A 21,181-nucleotide genomic window follows, 5' to 3' on the forward strand; every position below is an offset into this window, starting at 1 on the left:
TATTTGACAGAGAGAGACACAGCGAGAGAAGGAACACAAGCAGGGGGAGTGGGAAAGAGAGAAGCAGGCTTCCCGCCGAGCAGGGAGCCCGATGCGGGGCTCGATCCCAGGACCCTGAGATCATGACCTGAGCTGAAGGCAGTCGCTTAACCAACTGAGCCACCCAGGTGCCCCAGTGCCTTCAAACTTCTTATGTAGACTGACTCTGTCATAGCCTTAGTTAGGCAGAGCCATCAAAAATGGAAGTTGGAGAGGGGCGCCTGGGTGGCTCAGTTGCTTAAGCTTCTGCCTTTGGCTCAGGTCATGATCCCAGGGTCCTGGGATGGAGCCCCTCGTTGGGCTCCCCGCTCAGTGGGGAGTCTGTTCGTCTTTCTCCCTCTCCCTCTGTCCCCACCCCTCCTCCCCAGCCGCTCGTGCTCTGTCTCTCTCAAATAAATAAATAAATAATCTTAAAAAAAACCTCACCACACACACGCCAGAATGGTTTTGGTTAAAAAAGCAGGTGCTGGTGTGGGTGTGGAGACACTGCCAACAGAAATGCAAAATGGCGCAGCTGCTGGGGAAAGCGGTTTGGCGGTTTCTTAAAAAGTTAAACACGCACTTATCATGTGACTAAGGTATTCCACTCTTAGGTATCTATATGAGAGAAATGAAAATATAGATCCATACAAAGACTCACACATGCAAGTTCATAGAAGCATTATTCATAATAGCCCCAAACTGGGAACAACCTAGTTGTCCTTAACTAGTGAGTTGTATCCATGAGATACTAAATGAAGCAAACTCAGATGTATTCATACAATGAAACACTACTCAGTAGTAAAAAGAATGAACTACTGATACATCAGTAACATGGATGAACCTAAAAATCATCCTGAGTGAAAGAAGCCAGATACAAAAGGTCACATACTTTATGATTTCATTTATGTGAAATTTCCAGGATAGACAAAATTGTAGAAATAGCAATCAGTTCAGTGATGACCTGGGGCTGGGGGTGGGACTGGAATTGACTGCAAATGGGGACAAGAGTTTTGTCCAACAGTATAAATTTACTAAAACTCAGGAAACTGTACATTTAAAAATGGGTGAATTTTATGGGCTGTAAATGTACTTCAATTTAAAGACAAAGGAAGTAGGTAACATCTTTAAAATGAATATTTTTTGCATCTGCTTTCATTTTGGGACCTGTATTCCTCCAGGTGTGTTAATTGTTTTAAGCAGTAAAGCTAGTCATCATTAATATCTGGGAAGAAGAGATGCTTTCAAACTCTCCAGAGTATTTGAGAGGAGAAGAGATTAGAATTTAGGGAAATTCTACTTGCCTAAAGAGGCTCCTATCTTTAGTGTTGGGGATTGGAAATTGGAGTAGACTACTCTTGGTCTTAAATTTTCTTCCTGGGCCTTTCAGATTCAACCATTGTATGAACATCTTCATGCTTATGTGAGGGCAAAGCTGATGGACACCTACCCTTCCCATATCAGCCCAACTGGATGCCTCCCAGCCCATTTGCTTGGTAAGAAACTCCAGGAACTCTTTGTGTAGTTTGTTCTCTGTTATTTTCACCAATAACCTTTTTTTTTTTTTAATGAGGCCCAACATAAAACTTTTGGAAAATTTTGTGAATGAAGTTAGTAACATTATCGAAATCACATTTTGCCAGCACTTTCTTCGACATAAAAGCCATTTAAAATTGTTCTCCATTGCATTACTTTATTTTACACATAAAGGATTATTATGTTGGCCACAGTCCAAAGGATAAAGGGGTTATTTAAGATAACTAGAGAAAGAACTCCAAGTTCAAATGAGAGCGGAAATGGGGAAAATAAGTTTTATAATTTAAATTGATTGGCTAAGCTCTTGAGGTGGAGTTTGGCATTTTAGTATTATATTGTCAGAGGAATGAAGCTTGGTAGGCTGGGGGTGGTCAGGGGTGAGAGAAAGGCTTTCTAGAATTAAGGTATAGCTTGAGTGAAAGTTTCATAAGTTTATTCTAAACTGCACCAATTACTTTCACTGCAAAGTATGTGCTTTGGAATTATATGGGTTTTGAATGAAGTCTTTGCCATGAAGACAAATGCCTAGCTTAAGAGGAGACTCAGTCTTCCAAGAACTTTCTATCCTGCCACAGAGCCTTTATAGACCATGAAAGTCCTGGAGCCCTTTACTGGATTGCCTAATTCCCTTCCAGAGAGTGGCCATCCTTCCTTCCCCTCTACCACTCCCTAGAAGCTGAGGCCAAATAAGATATACGTGTTTGGAAAGTTCCTGTCATGCGTACATAGCATTCCTACCAAGCTAAGTTGCTGATGGCTAATTCTTCTCAAGAGCCAAAGCTCTCTCTCAGCAGGAGAGAATATGGACAAAGGAACTGTGGAGACTTTTACTCCAAGGCAATATGTAAATACTCTCTACAATGTCTTTGGTAGGCTTTCTTTAGTAATTCAGTTTCTGCTTAAACCTATCTGGTGTGATGTGGCTCTTTCTTCCTTCCAAGGTAGGCTAATCTATTGCTATGTGGCACCAATTATAAGCAAGTTCTACCTTATGTGGGACTGAATCAACACCCCTCTAATGCCTTGCATTCATTACATCTAATTCCATGATATGAGGTTACCCAGAATATGTCCATTCTTCTTCTATAAGATGGCCTTCTGGATCTTTTAAACAACCATTGTATAAGGCACAGCATAGTACTTGGCACAAGAGTATGTAATCAATATATTTTAGAGGGTATTATTGTTACCATCATGTATATACTCTTTGCTTCTTTCCAGTGAAATATCCTATACAGATTTTTAGCCATTCCTTAAAATCTCAATTTTCTAATTGTTCTCCTTTGGACAAGCTAGGCTTTGTTGATGTCTCTCTTCAAATACCATGCTCAGAACTGAACCATTACTCCAGATGAGGTTTGGCCAATATAGAGCAAAAATGGTACCATGCCTTCCTTTGTTCTAGACACTATAATTCTATTTATTTACCTTAAGATCACATTTGTGTTTTGGAAGCCATGTCACACTGTCTCTTGGGTCCCTTTTGGTCTTTTACATGTAAGCTATGTTTCAGCCTGAAGTCACTTATCACATATTTTTATAGTGGATACACCTTTCTTTAAAATTTAAGCAGAGGGGCACTCAGTCAGTTAAGTGTCTGCCTTCGGCTCAGGTCATGATCCCAGGGCTCCCTGCTCAGTGAGGAGTCTGCTTCTCCTTTTCCCTCTGCCCCTCCTCCCTGCTTGTGCTCGTTCTCTCTCAAATAAATAAATAAAATCTTTAAAAATAAATAAATAAAATTTAAGCATAGGCCTCTATTAGGCCTTACCTCTACTGAATTTTATTGTTTAAAACATGAGTTCACTGGAATATTCTTCATGTAGTTATGTTGCCCCCTTCCTTTGGTGCCAACATCCTGGTCTTGCTATTAGATTGACTTTTTCTAGATCCATCTTGCCTTTTAGGGTCTCTGGCCTGGGAATCCAATTTAGCATTTGTTTGAGATGTTTGAAAAATTACCCAATTAAGTGTATTACTATAGTATACTGATAAAGGTGGAACTTTGTTACTAGTTAGTAGAGATTCCTGGATGATGATCCTATATGATCTCTCTTGAGTCCAATATTAGGAATTACTAATAGTCTAACTGGCAATATTTTGTTCCATGGATGGTAGATTATATAAATCTGTTTCTAATCTATAGTAGCTATGATGTTCCATATATTTAATAAATTGTGCCTTTGAATTGTAATTCAAAATGGGAGAAACAGGGATAATCTCCTGCCATTTTAACCTTTTAAAGGAGATAGTAAAAGAAGGGAGTGTTGAAAATTGTAAATAAGAGAACAGAAAAAGAGGTAATGAAAAGAAACTAGATTAAATTTAGAATACTGTGTGGCCTATTTACCGATCCTAACTTATGCACTGTGTAAAATCAGGTCTATGCTTCTGCTGCCTTTGCTATGTATTAACAAAATCTTTTTTTTTTTTTTTTTTTAATAGGCGATATGTGGGGTAGATTTTGGACAAACCTGTACCCTCTGACAGTCCCCTTCGGACAGAAACCAAACATAGATGTTACTGATACAATGGTGAACCAGGTAGGAAGAGGCCTTAAAAACCAAATCTAAATCCTCAACTTCATTTCTTTTTCTGCCACTCTTCCTTCCTTTTCTTTTGCATGTAAAACCATGTAAATAAAAAAATGTTAAGCTAATTTAAATGTATTTCTTGTGGGGGGCCTGGGTGACTCAGTCGGTTAAGCATCTGACTCTTGGTTTCAGCTCAGGTCATGATCTCAGGGTCATGAGATCGAACCCCGGCTCCATGCTCAGCACAGTCTGTTTGAGATTCTTTCCTCCTCCCTCTCCCTTGCCTTCTGGCCCTTTCCACGCCGGTGCATGTGCACACACACACACACTCTCTCTCTCTCTCAAATAAATAAATAAATAAATAAAATCTTAAAAAATAATAAATATATTTCTGATGTAGCTCTCTTTTCATGGAAAAGTAATTTACAATGTCAGTGACATCAAGTACCTTGAATGATAAGTATGGTATTGATCTTGCTGAGAGATATTAAAAATGGAGATGACCTGAGTTTTCCGTCAAGCAGTAAGATGTGGAATTATCGACTGGTTGGCATTACTCTTTCCAGAGTTAGTCACCACTAAGTAATCAGTCTGTAGTCTCTATGAACAGAAAAAATGATATCATTAGAAGATTTTAAAAAAATCATTATTGTTAAAAATACTATAGGAATCTTTACAATAATTTTTATATTACTTTTTGTTACCATCCTTGCGTAATTGTTTAAATTCACCGTGTTCCCTACCATGGGTGAAGTCATGTTATAATTATATGTTTTTCTTTATTCAGCTGATAGTCTACATTTTTCGGGTACAATGTATGGTCATACTTCTCTTGGCTGTATAAAATGTCTTCAGAGAGTTGCACCATGATTTCCTTTCCTATAAGCAGCCATGCAGTGAACATCTTCCCATATATAACATGCTCCTGGGGAAAGGCCACAGCAAAATAAAAACGTGAAGCTGCAAGGGCCTCCAAACTCCTGAAGCTGTGCTCGGCCTGGTTTCACAGTTGAGGAGCAGCAGAAGTTCATCTGCACATAGCTCCTCAGCCTGCTTCCGGTGTTAGTACACGCACCATCTCTCCTAAGGTCGTCTTGACAACACACTTACGAGACTGTCAGGATAGGGATGGTGATGGATCCGTGTTGTAGGTGAGGAAACTGAGGCCTGGGTAAATGTCTTGCCCGAAGTCACAAAGACAATCAGTGGCAACAAAGGTTTGACCTCAAAACTCCTAATATTTCCAGTCTCATTTTCCATTCGTTCCTTCTGCATTTAACAGACATTAACTGTGCTTACTAGCCTGCGCTGTTTTGGTATACAGATATTCTTTCTGCTTGAGAATGCCATACCTACTAATACCAATATTGCCTTTAAAGGGCAATAATAAAAAACATCCCCAGTGTCACATCCTGTTTCATATCCCTGAGGTGATAGAGGAGAAAAACCAGACTTGACTGGTCTTTGAAATCAGAGGAAGTTTTCTGTGTCACCAGAAGTGATTTATGAATTATCTGTCACCTGCACAAACTTAGCTTTGTGGTCCTTTTCCCCAAAGAAGCCCTGATCAGCTCCCAGAAGAGTTTGCTGGATGGCAGACACCTACTGCTGCCCCTTTCTGGTTCCAGAACATTCTGAAACTTTAGATTCCCATGCGGACTATGAAGCCAAGGCCCAGCTACTTACTGGCTACTGGGTCACACTCAGGCCTTTTGGGTTCCAAAAGTCCATGACTTTGTCTGCACCTTATTGTTTATGTCTTCCACTGAGCCTAACACCAGGGCCTCCCCCCGCTTGAAGGAGCTTGATCAAGGATTGTTGGCTTGAGTTGAATAGTTTTTTAGGAAAGAGAAGGTCATTGTTGTTTGCTTATACTTGGAATATAAAGCATAAAAACAAAAACATCACACATAATCTCACACAGTCTACTGTTAATTTTTTGTGTATTTCCTCATTAATATCACATTATATAAGTGGTTTATATATTCTACTTTTTCACTTAATATTAAATTACAAAAAACATCAATAAAAAGTCTTTATGAATGGAATTTATTTAGATTTTCCATTCCACGAAGACATCATTATGTATTTAACCATTCTGGTGGTGGTTTCCACTTTTTTGTCTATTAAAAATCATTTTACATGTTGTATACCTTAAATTTACACAATGTGATGTGTCAAGTATATTTCAATATTTAAAAATAATAAACAAAAAAACCCATTTTAAATGTAATTCTTTGACCTAACTTCTGAGAATTTCCTAGGTTAGTTCCCTAGAGACAGGATTACTGAGACAAAGAGTGTAAACACTTTGAAAGCTTGACATGTCCGTACATGTCGCCAAATTGCCTTCCAGAAAGGTTATGCCTATGTACATAGCCAACAGAAAGAATGCTGTTATTTTAATGCTAGAATGAAATGCTGTTCTTTTTTTTTTTTTTCTTTCAGAGCTGGGATGCAAGGAGGATATTTGAGGAGGCTGAGAAATTCTTTGTGTCTGTTGGCCTTCCCAACATGACTCAAGGATTCTGGGAAAACTCCATGCTAACAGAGCCAGGCGACGGCCGGAAAGTGGTCTGCCACCCCACAGCTTGGGACCTAGGGAAGCATGACTTCAGGTAGTGAGGATGATCCTTACAAAGCTGATACTAAACTGGGAGACAATGGAGGCAGGAATGAGGATGGATTTGGATTTCTTCTCTGCTTCTCTAAGCACAGAAGAGATGTGTGAACTCTCCTTAAATGAGGACTCGGGAGTCCATGAGAGCACATTTGGGCTTTTCCAGGAAAAGGGGATTGTCAGCAGGCCCTAACTTGAACTTTAGCCTGTCTGCCTCATTTGAAATAATATGCACCCATTAGATTTGCCTGGTCATGGGAAGGGTGGTGTCCCCGTGAGAAAGATTTGGTGCTAAGATTTATGGAAGATGGCTGGGTGGATCAGGCATTGTTCTTCCCCTCCATGTTTCTCTCTTATGAGTGAGACAGGACAGGTGAATAAATAAGCTGGGATAAAAGAGAGAAGGTGGTACGTGTTAGAAGAGAACCACAGAGAACACTCTATAGGGAATTGGAAGAGAACTGACTATACCCGGAATAGGATGTAGGCTCAGACAGGGCTTTTCAGGTGGCATTTGAATTAGGCTTGAAAGACGAGAAGGGTTTGGACAGACAGGGCTGGGAGGAGGACACTGGGCTGGAAGAAAAGCAGGATCAAATGCAGAGAGGCAGGGCCTGGCATTGTGTACCAGAACCAGCAAGTTAGGCTAGAATAAAGGTCATGTGAAGAAGGGTCTGTGATACAGCAGAATGTGCACAGGCTTTCGAATCCCAGGTGTGTAACTTAATGACTAGGTAGTGTTGGGCAAGGTATTCAACCTTCTTGGGTTTCATTTTCCTTATCTCTAAAAGGGAGTGGTAATCCCCAGGTAGCAGCTTTGTGAGTGTCTTAGGTTGGGTTCCCCAGCTTGAGAAGAAGATTCTGGTACAGATGCTTCACTGAGGGACAGACGTCAGGCAAAAGGGGGTGAGGGAAGGGGGGTAGGCAGGGGAAAGAGTTAAGTAAGGATGTGGCCTCTGTTGGAGACTTGGCCTCAGCCTGATCCCACGGGGCTCTCTGGACCCCGATTTGTACCACAGTTGGTCACACCTTGAGAAAAGAGGACTGGCCTTTTGTACCCCCACATTAGTCAGTCACTGGCTGCGACTGCCCCAGAGTGTGGGAGGACACATTCTCCTGGTTGAGGCACCTCTCACTTAGCCAAAGGCAGTGCACAAGGAAGCAGCTGTTGGCTTTTAAGGGCTATGACGCAGTCACAATGGGGGATGGGTGGATCTGCCTGGGAGAGCTGGTCTGGGCAGGCCCCCAGCAGCGTCCACTCGAGTAGGGCCTGACAGTCCTGTTCTGTAAAGGGCTGGATAGTAAATAGTCCAGGCTTTGCAGGTCTCTGCTGCAACGATTCAGTTCTGCCCTTGTGGCATCAAAGCAGCCACGTACCGTACGTAAACAAATGGCACCTGTGTTCCAACAAAGCCTCATTTATCAAAGCAATTCACTGACTCCCGTACTAGAGAGAGCCTTAAAAATGAGGGAGTACATGTAAGTTTCCTAGCCCAGGCTCTTAGGTACTGTAGACACTAAACACACAGTAGCTCTTCTTGTGATTGTTTCAAAAGAGAATAGAGAAAAACCAGGTTAGAAAGGCAGGTCTTACTGGGCTGTATTAAGGAAGCTGAGTTTCTTCTTGAGCACTGGGGGAGACTTACAGGGTATTTATCAGGGGGATGACATGGTCAGAGGGGTAAGAAAATTAATTTGGGAACCTACTGAAATATGCCCCCTGCATTCACTGGAATGGAACTGCTCTTGCCAAGCTGAACAGGACCACTGTCAATTGCCGAATGCAGTCCTTTTTGAATTGGGCCACTGCAGCCTTACACGGTGTTTACAAGTTTTCTTCAAAATGCTATTTTTCATTGGCTTCTGCACTGTCATGCTCTTCTGGACTTCTTTGACTCCTCTCTCTCTCTCCCCCTCCATCTTCTCTGAATCATCTTTCTCCACTCCGTACGTACTGGGACCTCCTAGGGCTCTGTTTTTGGCCCTCTTTCCTTGCCATTCTATGCCTGCTTCATGGGCCATCACATCAACTCCCTGACTTAAAATGCTAATGACTCCCAAATATCAATTTCCAGCCCCTTCTCCTCCTACTTCTCTATCTTGGCTCTACCAAACTGCCTGCTGTGTCCTGAATGCTACACCCTTTTCTCAAGCCTTTTTCAATGAGCACTTCCAGGAATGTCAACGTCTTGTCCCTCCCTGCCATCTACCTGGCAAACTTCTACATGTTGATCAAGGTCCGGGTTGCTCATTGCATCCTCAGTTATGCCCTTCTCGGTGCTTCTAGGAGACTGTGCCTGCATTCACTTATTGTTATGCCCAAGGCCATGTCTACTGATCACTTACAGAGTACTTGCCTGAGAGTTTTTGTAGTAGAAGACTCTGCTTATCTTTCTATTAGTTTGTGAGCAATAGGATTCAGCCCTGCCCATCGCTTTATATTGAGCACCTTGTACTGTTTCTAGGACATAAAAGGTAAGTTCTCAAGATTCATCGGTGAACAAATCTTGGAATGATGAACCATGCTACCAAAATCCTATACTGCTCTTACTGTGATGATTAAGTCAAATTCATTGAGATTCATTTTAATCTTGCCCGTTTTTGTGCAGGATCAAGATGTGCACAAAGGTGACGATGGATGACTTCCTGACAGCCCATCATGAGATGGGACACATCCAGTATGACATGGCATATGCTGCACAACCCTTCCTGCTAAGAAATGGAGCTAATGAAGGGTTCCATGAAGCTGTTGGGGAAATCATGTCACTTTCTGCAGCTACACCGAAGCATTTGAAAAACATTGGTCTTTTGCCACCTGGTTTTTCTGAAGACAGTGGTATGGACATTTTTCTTCATGGCTTGTTTTGGGGATTCTTTAGTTAGTTGTGGGCAAAGGCTAATATTATCACATATGGGATATATTTAATTTTTGCCACATAAAGTATATGATATTTATGGGTAACTGGGAATTGCTACTGGTAAAAACATTTTTTAAGGAATATATCATAACAAGGGGTGCCTGGGTGGCTCAGTTGGTTAAGCGTCTGCCTTCGGCTCAGGTCATGATCCCAGGGTCCTGGGATCGAGCGCCATGTCGGACTCCCTCCTCAGCAGGGGGCCTGCTTCTCCCTCTCCCACTCCCCATGCTCTATCTCTCTGTCAAATAAATAAATAAAAACCTTTTATTTATTTATTTATTTGACAGAGAGATAGAGAGCACAAGTAGGCAGAGCAGGCAGAGGGAGAGGGAGAAGCAGGATCTCCCGTCGAGCAGGGAGCCCGACGCGGGGCTCGATCCCAGGACACGGGGCTGGATCCCAGGACACAAGGCTCGATCCCAGGAGTCTGGGATCATGACCTGAGCCAAAGGCAGCCGCTTGACCGACTGACCCACTCAGGCACCCCAGTAAATAAAATCTTTAAAAAAAAAGAAAAAAAGAAAAAGGCATAAGAGAGCTGACTGAATGAATGGTCTTGGAACTTTAAGAAACATCTAACAGGGAATAAAAGATGCTAAAACAGGCCCACAGAACTGAAATGGCTTATCCAAGGTCACCCAGCTAATTAATATTAGAGTTCTGACTAGATCCCCCTGGTTCTGGTAAAAACTTCCCCAAATGTGAGAGCTGGAACATTCTAAAAACTATTTTACAGAGGCAGCAAACTGAAGACAAGAGAGGAAAAGTAACTAGCCCAAGGTCAAAAACAACATAGCAGAACCTGAACCAGAGCCGTAATCTAAAGCTTTTCCCATAATATTATACAAAGCAAAGTGCGACTTGAAATTTGAGAGTTCTTAAAGAAGGGGTGGTGGAATATCAAGATTGGATGGGACTGAAATGTTTTCTTCATCCAGCTGAAGCATGAATTTGCCCCTGTGACATCCCCTCAGATCCATGCTATCCTTCAACATCTTTGCCCAAGGCAGCCTGTTTCTCTTTGGATGGCTGGGACTTGATGGCACATGACGAATGTTCGTGAGATCCAGATTCTTCAGTGAAGATGCCATGACTTTTGATTCTTCCTTGTAAAAGGAGGATACTTAGAGCCAAATATGTTCTCTTCTGTATATTTCTCTCCCCTCGTTTTAGTTATGTGGTTCAAAACATCAGCTCCACTGGCTGGAACGTTTGGTCAGTGAGGTCAAGGTCATGAGCTCCATCCTTGTGGGGGCAATTCACTGTGCCTTGTTTCTGGCTCCAGACTTTGGTGATCTCATGAAGGCCTGGGAGTAGGTCAGTGTAGAGTCTTCATCATGTCTGAAAAAGTTACTGTAAGCATAGACCCAGTGGGTAATAGATGAGTAATAGCACCCTCCCATGAAGGGAGCAACAAAGGAAAGGGAGTTCACGGCAACCACATCTGTTGCCTAATTTTAAAATATAATTCTTAAGGTCGATTAGCAGACAATTAGTTGTTTTTATCATTTTTTAAATATTCCTTGACAGCAGGCAAAGATGATTGAATCACTAGGATAGTACTAGACATGGTTAAATGACTGGTTTGAAAAATTCTTGTTTCCTTCCTTGGCTCTGCCCCTGATCTGTGAATGATGGTAAATGAACCCCTTCATTCCTTCTCTCTCTCCCTCCCTCCTTCTCTTTACCTTGCCTCCTTTCTTCTTCCAAAAATATTTACTGAGCCTATACTATGTACAAGGCATTTTTCTCGACACTAGAGGTACAATGCTGTGCCAAGTAGATAGTATCCCCCTGCTTACAGTTCATTGAGCTTCCCTAGTACACTAGGCATGAGCTCTACTGCTTTTTACATCACTAAATAAAGGATAGATGAGATCACATAATGTGTTAAAGCATTTTAAACTGAGTGAAGAAGATGTCAGTACATTTAAAGTGTACTGTACTTCTGATTATCCAGTGGATAGTTTCTTCTGGGGAGGCTCTTTTTTGTTTGTGTTTCTCCTCCCTGGTTTACTGGCTTTTGGCCACATCTGTTTAAAATTTGTTTTTTAACAAAGACTCAGAGAGGGTATCATGTAGGAGACACCAGGTTAGGTATACAGTCTTGAATGAGACATTTACAGGCACTGCCTTCATGGAGCTTACAAGAATAAATAGTATGACAGTAGATGAAATAGCCCTAATTGGCTCTGATAAGAGGTATTTAAGGAAGGCAATTGACCCTAATGAAAAAATGAGGATTAGCGGTTGCTTGCAGATTCATTTTACCTGTTCTTTCCAAGTCTTCACCCTCCTCCAAGTCCCTTAGCTGAGAAAATGAGTAGATACATATTATTATGTTCATTGTCAGTATTTCTCACGTAATCATCCTTAATGTAAGCATATCTTGAGGAATAATATCTTGAGATTGGGAAATTAATACAACACATCCACTGTCATCCTCATGTTAATATTTATCCTTTTCCATTTTACTTTCAGAAACAGACATAAACTTCCTATTCAAACAAGCACTTACAATTGTTGGAACTCTACCATTTACTTACATGTTAGAAAAGTGGAGATGGATGGTCTTTAAGGGTGAAATTCCCAAAGAGCAGTGGATTAAAAAATGGTGGGAGATGAAGTAAGTCAATGAATATGGAATCAGCAAAATGTTTTGTCTCATGAGTTTACCACTTACCTAAAGGCATTTTCCTGGCTTGTACACACACACACACACACACACACACACACACACACACACACACGCAAGCATGCATGCATGCATGCACACGCTGCCTCCTTTTTATTTTTCAAGTCTTCATTTGGGTGCTTTCTCCTCAGATAATATGTCCTTGGTTCCGCCTTCCCCCAAGCAGGATCCGATGACACAACTTCTCATGGTCTATCTTCTTAAGTGCTGGGTCACCCATTAAACTGTGATATTTTAGGCACTGGGGATCCAATGCTGATCATTTCAGATGTTTTCCTTGACTTCAAAGAACTTTTAGTCTATGGAGGGATGTGGAAAATGAAACCATGGCAATGTGTTCTGTTATGGGAGTGTATGGGGATCCATGAGCATCCAAGGCAAGATCGAAAGCCCAATCTGGTGGGTCAGATGAGGAGAGGCATCCAAATTAAGCTCTGAGAGAGAGGTGAGAGTTAACCAGGTGTATGTAGAGGGAAACAGAGAATTCCAGGCTAGTGAGAGGCTGGCACTTTTGGGCAACAGATAGTAACGCTTTCAATAGTTTCAGCACTACATTCTTCATGCCTGGGACACACAGGTATGAAATAAATGGGTTTGGGATGGAAGAATTACAAAAGAAGACAGGAAGGAAGGAAGGAAAGAAGGAAAAGGAGGAGTCTTTTCCCCTCCCTCTATTAGTCAGACTCCTGTCAATTATTTTGCTTTGTTTTTCTTATTTTTCCTTTTTGTGATGAAGATCTACCTATATAACATTCAGCCCTGTATCCATGAATTTAAGTCAGTGCCACCGTTCTGCCAAGATTCTCTGTTGACATAAATTCTACTTGGGAGGAAGGAGACAGCAGCGAAAATAACTGTTTCTAGTATTTGAGTATTACTGAATTTGTCTCTAATGATCCCACAATCAGAAAGGACAAATGTCTTAAGTTTAAATAATGCCAAGTACATGGTTTCCCTGCATTTTTTTTTTCTGATTGAATTAATTTTTGATCCCCTTTAAAGGTTTATTTTGAAAGGTAAATGGTACCAGACCCTTAAAATCATTCATTATGCATTAATCACTCCATTAGTTCAACAAACATACATGCAGTCTTTCCTTAGCATTTGGCATCATGTTTGACACTGGAACCATAAAGGTAACTGAGACAGCCCCGCCCTCTAGGAGCTCCAATGTCCAGGGCCAAGAAGAAGATGTGTATGAATAATTGTAAAACAGAGAGAGAAATGCCAAAAGAGCACAACTAGGGAAGGCTAAGGGAGCTGGAGGGGTTCACTGTGCTGGCAGGTGGGTGGGATCAGGGGCAGGCCCCACAGAGGAGGGGGCACTCCAGCTAGCTTTGAAGAATAAGATGTCAATGTTACAAAATTCTGTCTGCCAGGAACACATGGAATGTGGTACCAGAGAGGGATTATTAAGATTTTCACTGTACATTTTTGGCCATGGGATGCACTTTATTAAATTAGTGTTTTGAAGATGCAGCTGTTTTCCAGTGGTATATTCTGGATGAATTAAAAAAGGAAGAGATAACCACAGAAGGGCTCTATTCTGTAATTTTTTACACTGTTTCTATTTCACCTGACAACCAGTTCCAGTAAAATGCCATTGGCTGACAAAACCATGTTAACTGCCTCTAACGTATCTGCTTTTCTCCCCACAGGCGAGACTTAGTCGGGGTGGTGGAACCCTTGCCCCATGATGAAACATACTGTGACCCTGCATCTCTGTTCCATGTTGCTAATGATTACTCATTCATCAGGTAAATGACAGTTGTCTTCTCACTGTTTAACCCCCAGGGTTTGTGGACAGCTGTGCTAATGGCAAAGAAATAGGGATCTATGAAGTAATGACTATAATTTCTCTTTCTCTTTCTACCCTCCTTCCCCCTACAACCTCAAAACAGATCATCAGTTTTAATTCAATTTAACTCAACATGATTTATTGGGTCCAATAAAACTTATGTGAGATCTTTTCTCTACCGTGAAGGAATTTATAGAATCCTTGGGGGAAATAAAATTATCTTCGTCTTCTTGTTACTGGCAGTGCTCAGAGTGATGGTAATAGAGTATTTTTAATCTGAAATCCAAAAACCTATGTTCTTCACCTATTAGCCCCAGATCTTGAGTTTGCTGAACCTCAGTTTCTTTATTTGGAAGGTGGAAATAATATTGTTGGCCTGCCATAGGGATCAATTGGCATTATTTATATGAAAGGGCCATAAATATGGAAAGCACAATACAAATGTGAACTAACATTTAACAAAGTAATACTGCCTTTTTAATCAGCTGATACATAAATACAAGTAGGTTATGATGAGTCTGCAGGATTCATATTTGGGTCTTTCTGGAGAAAGAGGTTGGACTAGTATCTCTTTGGTTACTAGAGCCTCAGAATTTAAACATATGCCCCAATCTGTGAGTCCAGCACAGTAACTAAACACGGGACTGCTCTCTTGTTTGTCTATTTTACAGATACTATACAAGGACCATTTATCAATTCCAGTTTCAAGAAGCCCTTTGTCAAATAGCTAAACATGAAGGTCCCCTACACAAATGTGATATCTCCAATTCCAGTGAAGCCGGGCAGAAGCTGCTGTAAGAAATACTTCAAGGGGCCCCTGGGTGGCTCAGTCGGTTGAGCGTCCCATTCTTGGTTTTGGCTCGGGTTGTGATCTCAGGGTAGTGGGGTTGAGCCTCGTTTCCGGCTCCAAGTTCAACAGGGAGTCTGCTTAAAGATTCTCTCCCTCTGCCCCTCCTCCCACTCTCTCTCTCTCTCTCTCAGATAAATAGGTGAAGCTCAAAAAAAAAATTTTTTTTTTCAAAAAAGAAATATTTCAAAGATGTTGAATATTTCAAAATGTTGAACCTCTCCTGCTATCCAATATTACTCATTTCCATGCCTAGGTTTCCTTGTTCTAAAAAGAAATTTCTAGGGGTGCCTGGCTGGCTCAGTCATTAAGCGTCTGCCTTCGGCTCAGGTCATGATCCCAGGGTCCTGGGATCGAGCCCCGCATCGGGCTCCCTGCTCCGCGGGAAGCCTGCTTCTCCCTCTCCCACTCCCCCTGCTTGTGTTCCTTCTCTCGCTGTGTCTCTCTGTCAAATAAATAAATAAAATCTTTTTTTAAAAAAAGAAATTTCTATAAAATTTGATTTCCTTGTTCTAAAAAGAAAAATTTTGAACTCAAAATATCCTCATCCACAAATTAATGGTTTATTTTATGGTCACACAGGAACCTAGACCATGTGATGGCTGGACAGTCTATCTCCTCTCCATGTCATAACTACAGAGCTCCCTTTATAGTCATTAGAAGGAAAAGGATTGAAGGATGAATACATCCATTAACCCACCTGATTTTCTTATCTGCCAGGAGCAAACTTAGCTAAGCCAAAGAGGAGAAACCATAGATCATAGTGTAAATATGTGTACATCTGGAATTCCTCAAAAAGCCCTGAACCCACCCTCCCCTTTTTTCCTGTAGCCAAATGCTGAAACTTGGAAGATCAAAACCCTGGACCTTAGCATTGTATAATGTTGTAGGAGCAAAGAATATGGATGTAAGACCACTGCTCAACTACTTTGATCCTTTGTTTACCTGGCTGAAAGAGCAGAACAGGAATTCTTTTGTGGGTTGGAACACTGACTGGAGTCCATGTGAGTACATTGAGTTGACCCATTTCAAATGCCTCCCTTTCTGCTTCCCCTAGTCTCCTCTGGCCCATCTCATGGAGCTATGACACAGCTGTGTATATTGTCCCTCTGTGTAGACCCTGCTTCTGACTGGCTATGGTGACTGCTGCCATTTTATTGGGGAGGAAACAAATTTGTTAAGCACCTACTATGTATCAAGCATGATGAAAACTACGCACACACACACACACACACACAATTTTCTCTCTCAAGTCTGCTTTATTAGCCCCATATTTAAAAATAAAAGCGTATAACACTCCCCAACCCACTGCACTCAAATCCTGCTCTTCAAAGACAATTTTTTAAAATCAGTTTTAATGCTATTGCCTCTTCTTTCTGGCAGTCACATATTTCTGAACATTTTGTTTATACAATTTCTTTATTGGTCAGTTTTAGGGATGCACTTCTGCCTACTCTCCCACCTCCCTTTCTCATCTCTCAATAAAGTTTTAACATTTTTTACAAGAAGTTAACAGTATTTATATCATAATGCCTGAAGAGCCAAGTAATATACTATTTTAAACACTTTCCTATATGGCTCTTTGTTTGTCCTGGAGTTTCTACTGCCTTATTTCTTTTAATGTCTAATTTGCTATTATTGTTGCATTTATCTTTTCCGGGTATTCCAACATACCTATTCTTTTCAGCCTCATTTTTTCCTAAAGACTTCCTTCGTAGAGTCCTACATTCTTCTGTCTCAATCTGACCACAGTTTTCATCCTGAGTCATCCATCTTTTTGCTGCTTTCCTGGGTTGAATCCAATGCTGCCTGGATTCCATGCCTTCTTTCTTGGATCACCTCTTGTTTTGCTGCAGCAGAGACTCCAAGTGACTTTCTAAGCAAGAGCATGTGGGGTAGGAGGGTCAACTGTGTCCCACAGTGGCTTTAACCATACCTTAACTTTCATTCCCCTTGTTTTCAGTCTGATATCTTCTTCCCACCCCCAGCTGTACTCGAATCCCAAGCCTCTCTGGGACTCTGTGGGACTTTTGGGGTCTGTACTGCCTCTGCATACACATTAGGCCATGGCTTTCTGACCCCCCCACCCCCCCGGCTCCATTACTTCTCATTTTCCAAAAGTGTATGTATTTATACCTGTTAAAAAATTCCTTTACTATCACTTTGGTGGGATCTTGGGAGGGGAAGGAAATAAATGCACATGGTCAATCTGTCATCTGTAACCAACAGTCTATGATTTCTCTTTAATCAGATGCTGACCAAAGCATTAAAGTGAGGATAAGCCTAAAATCAGCTCTTGGAGAAAAAGCAGTGAGTATTCTGGACAGTGTGTCCGTTACTTCTTTTTTTTTTTTTTAAGTTTTATTTATTTATTTGAGAGAGAGCACATGCAGAGGGACAGAGGGAGAGGGAGAAGAAGAGAAGCTGATTCCCTGCTGAGCGTGGAGTCTGCCACTGGGGCTCGATCTCATGACCCTGAGATAATGACCTGAGCCGGATGCTTAACCTACTGAGCCGCCCAGGCGCCCCCGTCCTTTACTTCTTAATGCACTCCCTTAAATGGGACAAATAAGCCCATTCCAGTGTGTTCTAAAAGAAGACAGGCCACATGTTTCTCTTAAAAACTACAAGCTCCAGATTCTGGCTCTTGGGCTTTTTTTTTTTTTTTCAGTAACACATTCTTTATTGGATTGGTGATGTCTACTTTTTCCTTGTTACTTTCAAGTGCTATGAAGATCAATGAGAAAACATCCGATCTTAAATATCGTGTCCACCCTTTTTTAAAAATAATTTTTAAAAAATTTTATTTATTTGAGAGAGAGCGAGAGAGCACAAGCAGGGGGAGTGGCAGACGGAGAGGGAGAAGCAGGCTCCCCACTGAGCAGGGATGCTGGCTCAATCCCAGGACCCTGGGATCATGACCCCAACAGAAGTCAGAAGCTTAATGGACTGAGCCACCCAGGCACCCCAAGTGTCCATCATCTTAATTCACTCTTATCACCATTACTTGTATTTGAGGAAGAGGACAAGGTTATGTTTTGAGAGATTGTTTTTAGAAGTACTGTAGATAGTTTTGCTTTGTTTTGTTTTAGTCAATCATCCATATCCTGGAAGCTTGTTAAAAATGCAGAATCTTAGGCCCCAGCCCTGGACCTGCTTAAGCCAAATCTGCATTTTCACAAGCCCCCAGCTGGTTTGTATACACTAGACTGGGAAGCTCTGATTTACAACAAGATTTCTCAAACCTGGCTGCACCCTGGAGTCTGGAGTCGTATGGGATGTTTAAAAAATATTAAAGCTCGAGTCCCACTTCCAGAGATTCTGACTTAATTGTTCTGAGGTATAGCATCAAGAGTTGGGCATCAAGAGTTTTAAAATCTCCCCCGGGTGATTCTAATTACAGCCAAAGTTGAGAACTACTGATGTCTATCTGCATTTGGGGATAACCGAATGTTTCACGGCAAACCAGATCACTCACACCTGCGTGTGAATTCCTTTCAGCAGCTATTGCTCTACTAGACACCTGTCTCAGGCTAGCCAGGCTGAAGAAGCAGTGGCTTTGGGAAAGAGGAGAGGACTGGGCAGCCCCAGGCAGATGGGGAGCACAGGAGGCCGTGTAGGATGAGAGGACAGCCTGGGACTGTTGGATGGAGCGGCCCCGGGCGCAACAGAAAATTGTGATTTGCACTGGATAGAGCCGAAGATTACATTTCGACCCCCTTCTGTTTCCTGCCAAGTTAAATATTGCCTAAGGCTCCACGGTAGTTACAGCGTCATTTTCCTAGCTAAGTAAGACAGCTAAACATAGATAACACAGTAGGAGTGAAAAAGGAAGCTTTTTTTTTTTATTCTTATGTTAATCCCCATACATTACATCATTAGTTTTAGATGAAGTGTTCCATGAAAAAGGAAGCTTTAAGAAAGAAATAATAAAAATGAAGGCGCATCCCTTCCCAAATCTTAAGCGTTCAGATTTCCAGTTCTTCACCATCATTGAATGTCTGTGGGATTATTTCTCTTATCTTTATATTAGTGCTTCCTTGGCCCAATACATTTTAGTTCCTTTAAAGGATCCAGCAGATCAGGATCCTTTTCAGTTATCTGGTTTTCTTGACGTCTGTCCCCATGTTCTCTTTCCCTGCAGTGAGGGATTGGTAAATGGTCTTCAGAGGGGTTGGTGGTGTGCCGCTCTGAGGCCCCTTAGCAGAGTAGCAGGCTGCTTTGCTGGGGCCGGCCCCCTGCTTTAGCACCCCCGGCGCATCCAGGCCAGAATCTCGGCCCAGGTCAACCTGTTGTATGGCAAAGTCCAGCCGGATCTTTGGCATGGTTTTGTGAACTCAACCTTTACTTTTTTTTAAATTTTATTTTATGTTATGTTAATCACCATACATTACATCATTAGGTTTTTTTTTTAAAGATTTTTTATTTATTTATCTGAGAGAGAGAATGGGAGACAGAGAGCATGAGAGGGGGAGGGTCAGAGGGAGAAGCAGACTCCCTGCCGAGCAGGGAGCCCGATGCGGGACTCGATCCCGGGACTCCAGGATCATGACCTGAGCCGAAGGCAGTTGCTTAACCAACTGAGCCACCCAGGCGCCCCCATCATTAGTTTTTGATGTAGTGTTCCATGATTCATTGTTTGCCTTACTTTTTTTTTAATATGGAAATAGTAACCAGAATATTCATAGTAGCGATATTAATAACATTATTAGTACTCTTAAAGCAGCTTTTTTTTGCCAAACCTGAGTGGTATCAAGCTGAGGTTAATGTAACAAATCTTCTGTGAAACCATGTCATTGTTTTTTCTAAAAGGGAAAGGAGAGAGGCAAAATTTGTGCCATTCATTGATTTCTACTGCCAGCTACTGGAGGAAAGAGTGAATGCTTTTTTACTCTTTTAGCAAATGTTCAGACTATGCAAATACGCCAGCTGTTTGTTTAGCACCGCAAAACAAGAACAAATTACCTTGTCGACAAACAGTTATTTTTTCCTTCGAACCTCAAGTTTCTTTTTCTTGTACACTTGTACATATCTGAGAACTTACTATATACACAGTAAAAGCTCTGCATCTTTGCCTACGATACCTGGACTTTTTTTTTCTTTTTTAAACTTATTTTTTTCTTTCCACTATAATTAACATACAGTGTTATATTCGTCTCAGGTGTACAATACATGGACATTTTAACTAAAACCCACAACTCGCACGGCTCCCATCCATAAAGCTGCCCTCAGGATGTTTATTTTGGCTCCTCTCAAACCGAAAAGGATCCATGAACATGGTCCTTAAAGCACAGGTGCCACCTGGGAGCTGGTTACACATGCAAATCCTCCGGTCCCATGCCAGACCTTCTGAATTAAAAACTCAGGAGGGTAGGGCCCACTCTTCAGTGGTTTGACCAGCCCTCCGGGGGATGCTGGTGCCCACACAAGTTGGAGGTCACTGACCTAATGAATAGCAAGATTCTCCAGAGTATTAGAAAATGTAAAAATAATGCTTCTGGAATATCAGGTTTTGAATGTATCCCATGATCCCTACTGAGCAGTGTTTTTCTTTTGAATTTGCAGTACAAATGGAATGACAATGAGATGTACTTGTTCCGGTCATCTATTGCATATGCCATGAGAGAGTATTTTTCAAAAGTCAAAAACCAGATGATCCCTTTTGTGTGAGTTACTCTAAACAGTATTTCTCTTTCTCTTGGGCCTGAAAAGATATTGTGCTTAAACTTTTATGCAAGTAAAATTAAGAAAAACCTCCTAATGACTCTGGAACTACTCTGATATCCTGAAATTTGGGCCATTCTCTTTAGGGAGGACTGTGACTTACTTGACTTATAGATTGCAAGAACACTGTTCTCTTTCCCCGTCTCCTCCCTTCTCCTCTCCCTCCTCTTTTCCTCTCCCTTTCCCTCCACCAAATGCTTCCTCTACCCTCAGCACTGAAAGGAAAAGACAGACATCTCTGCCTTCACTGTACTTGCCTTTAATGTGTATTTCATGTGTGGATTACAATCAGCAAAATATGTTAAGTGAAATATACTAGAATGAGATGGTGACAAGTTCAAGGGAGAAAAATACCACAGATGGGGGGCTAGGGAGTGCTGGTGTGTCTACAGTTCGGCTTTAACTGCAATAGTCAGAAAAGGCCTCATGAATCCTTGAGCAAACATCTGAAGCAAGGAGAGCACCAGCAAAGCAGACAAGGGGAAGGTAGGTAG

General features: G+C 41.6%; 1 protein-coding gene across 2 annotated transcripts in view; it reads left to right on the forward strand.

Moving 5' to 3' along the window:
- ACE2 (angiotensin converting enzyme 2) overlaps positions 1-21,181 on the forward strand; it is a 40,841-nt gene that overhangs the window by 13,981 nt on the left and 5,679 nt on the right. The window contains exons 7-16 of one of the 2 annotated variants that reach the window (XM_021680805.1): positions 1,409-1,514; positions 3,997-4,094; positions 6,534-6,703; positions 9,315-9,541; positions 12,105-12,249; positions 13,977-14,075; positions 14,788-14,910; positions 15,795-15,967; positions 17,215-17,273; positions 20,529-20,629. In XM_021680805.1, the coding sequence (XP_021536480.1) occupies positions 1,409-1,514; positions 3,997-4,094; positions 6,534-6,703; positions 9,315-9,541; positions 12,105-12,249; positions 13,977-14,075; positions 14,788-14,910; positions 15,795-15,967; positions 17,215-17,273; positions 20,529-20,629 (1,301 nt within the window). The remainder of the gene's footprint in view (positions 1-1,408; positions 1,515-3,996; positions 4,095-6,533; positions 6,704-9,314; positions 9,542-12,104; positions 12,250-13,976; positions 14,076-14,787; positions 14,911-15,794; positions 15,968-17,214; positions 17,274-20,528; positions 20,630-21,181) is intronic. The other variant, XM_021680811.1, reaches the window with a different exon arrangement.

The sequence above is a fragment of the Neomonachus schauinslandi genome, chromosome X, assembly GCF_002201575.2.
Source record: "Neomonachus schauinslandi chromosome X, ASM220157v2, whole genome shotgun sequence".
In the NCBI taxonomy this organism is placed as follows: Eukaryota; Metazoa; Chordata; class Mammalia; order Carnivora; family Phocidae; genus Neomonachus; species Neomonachus schauinslandi.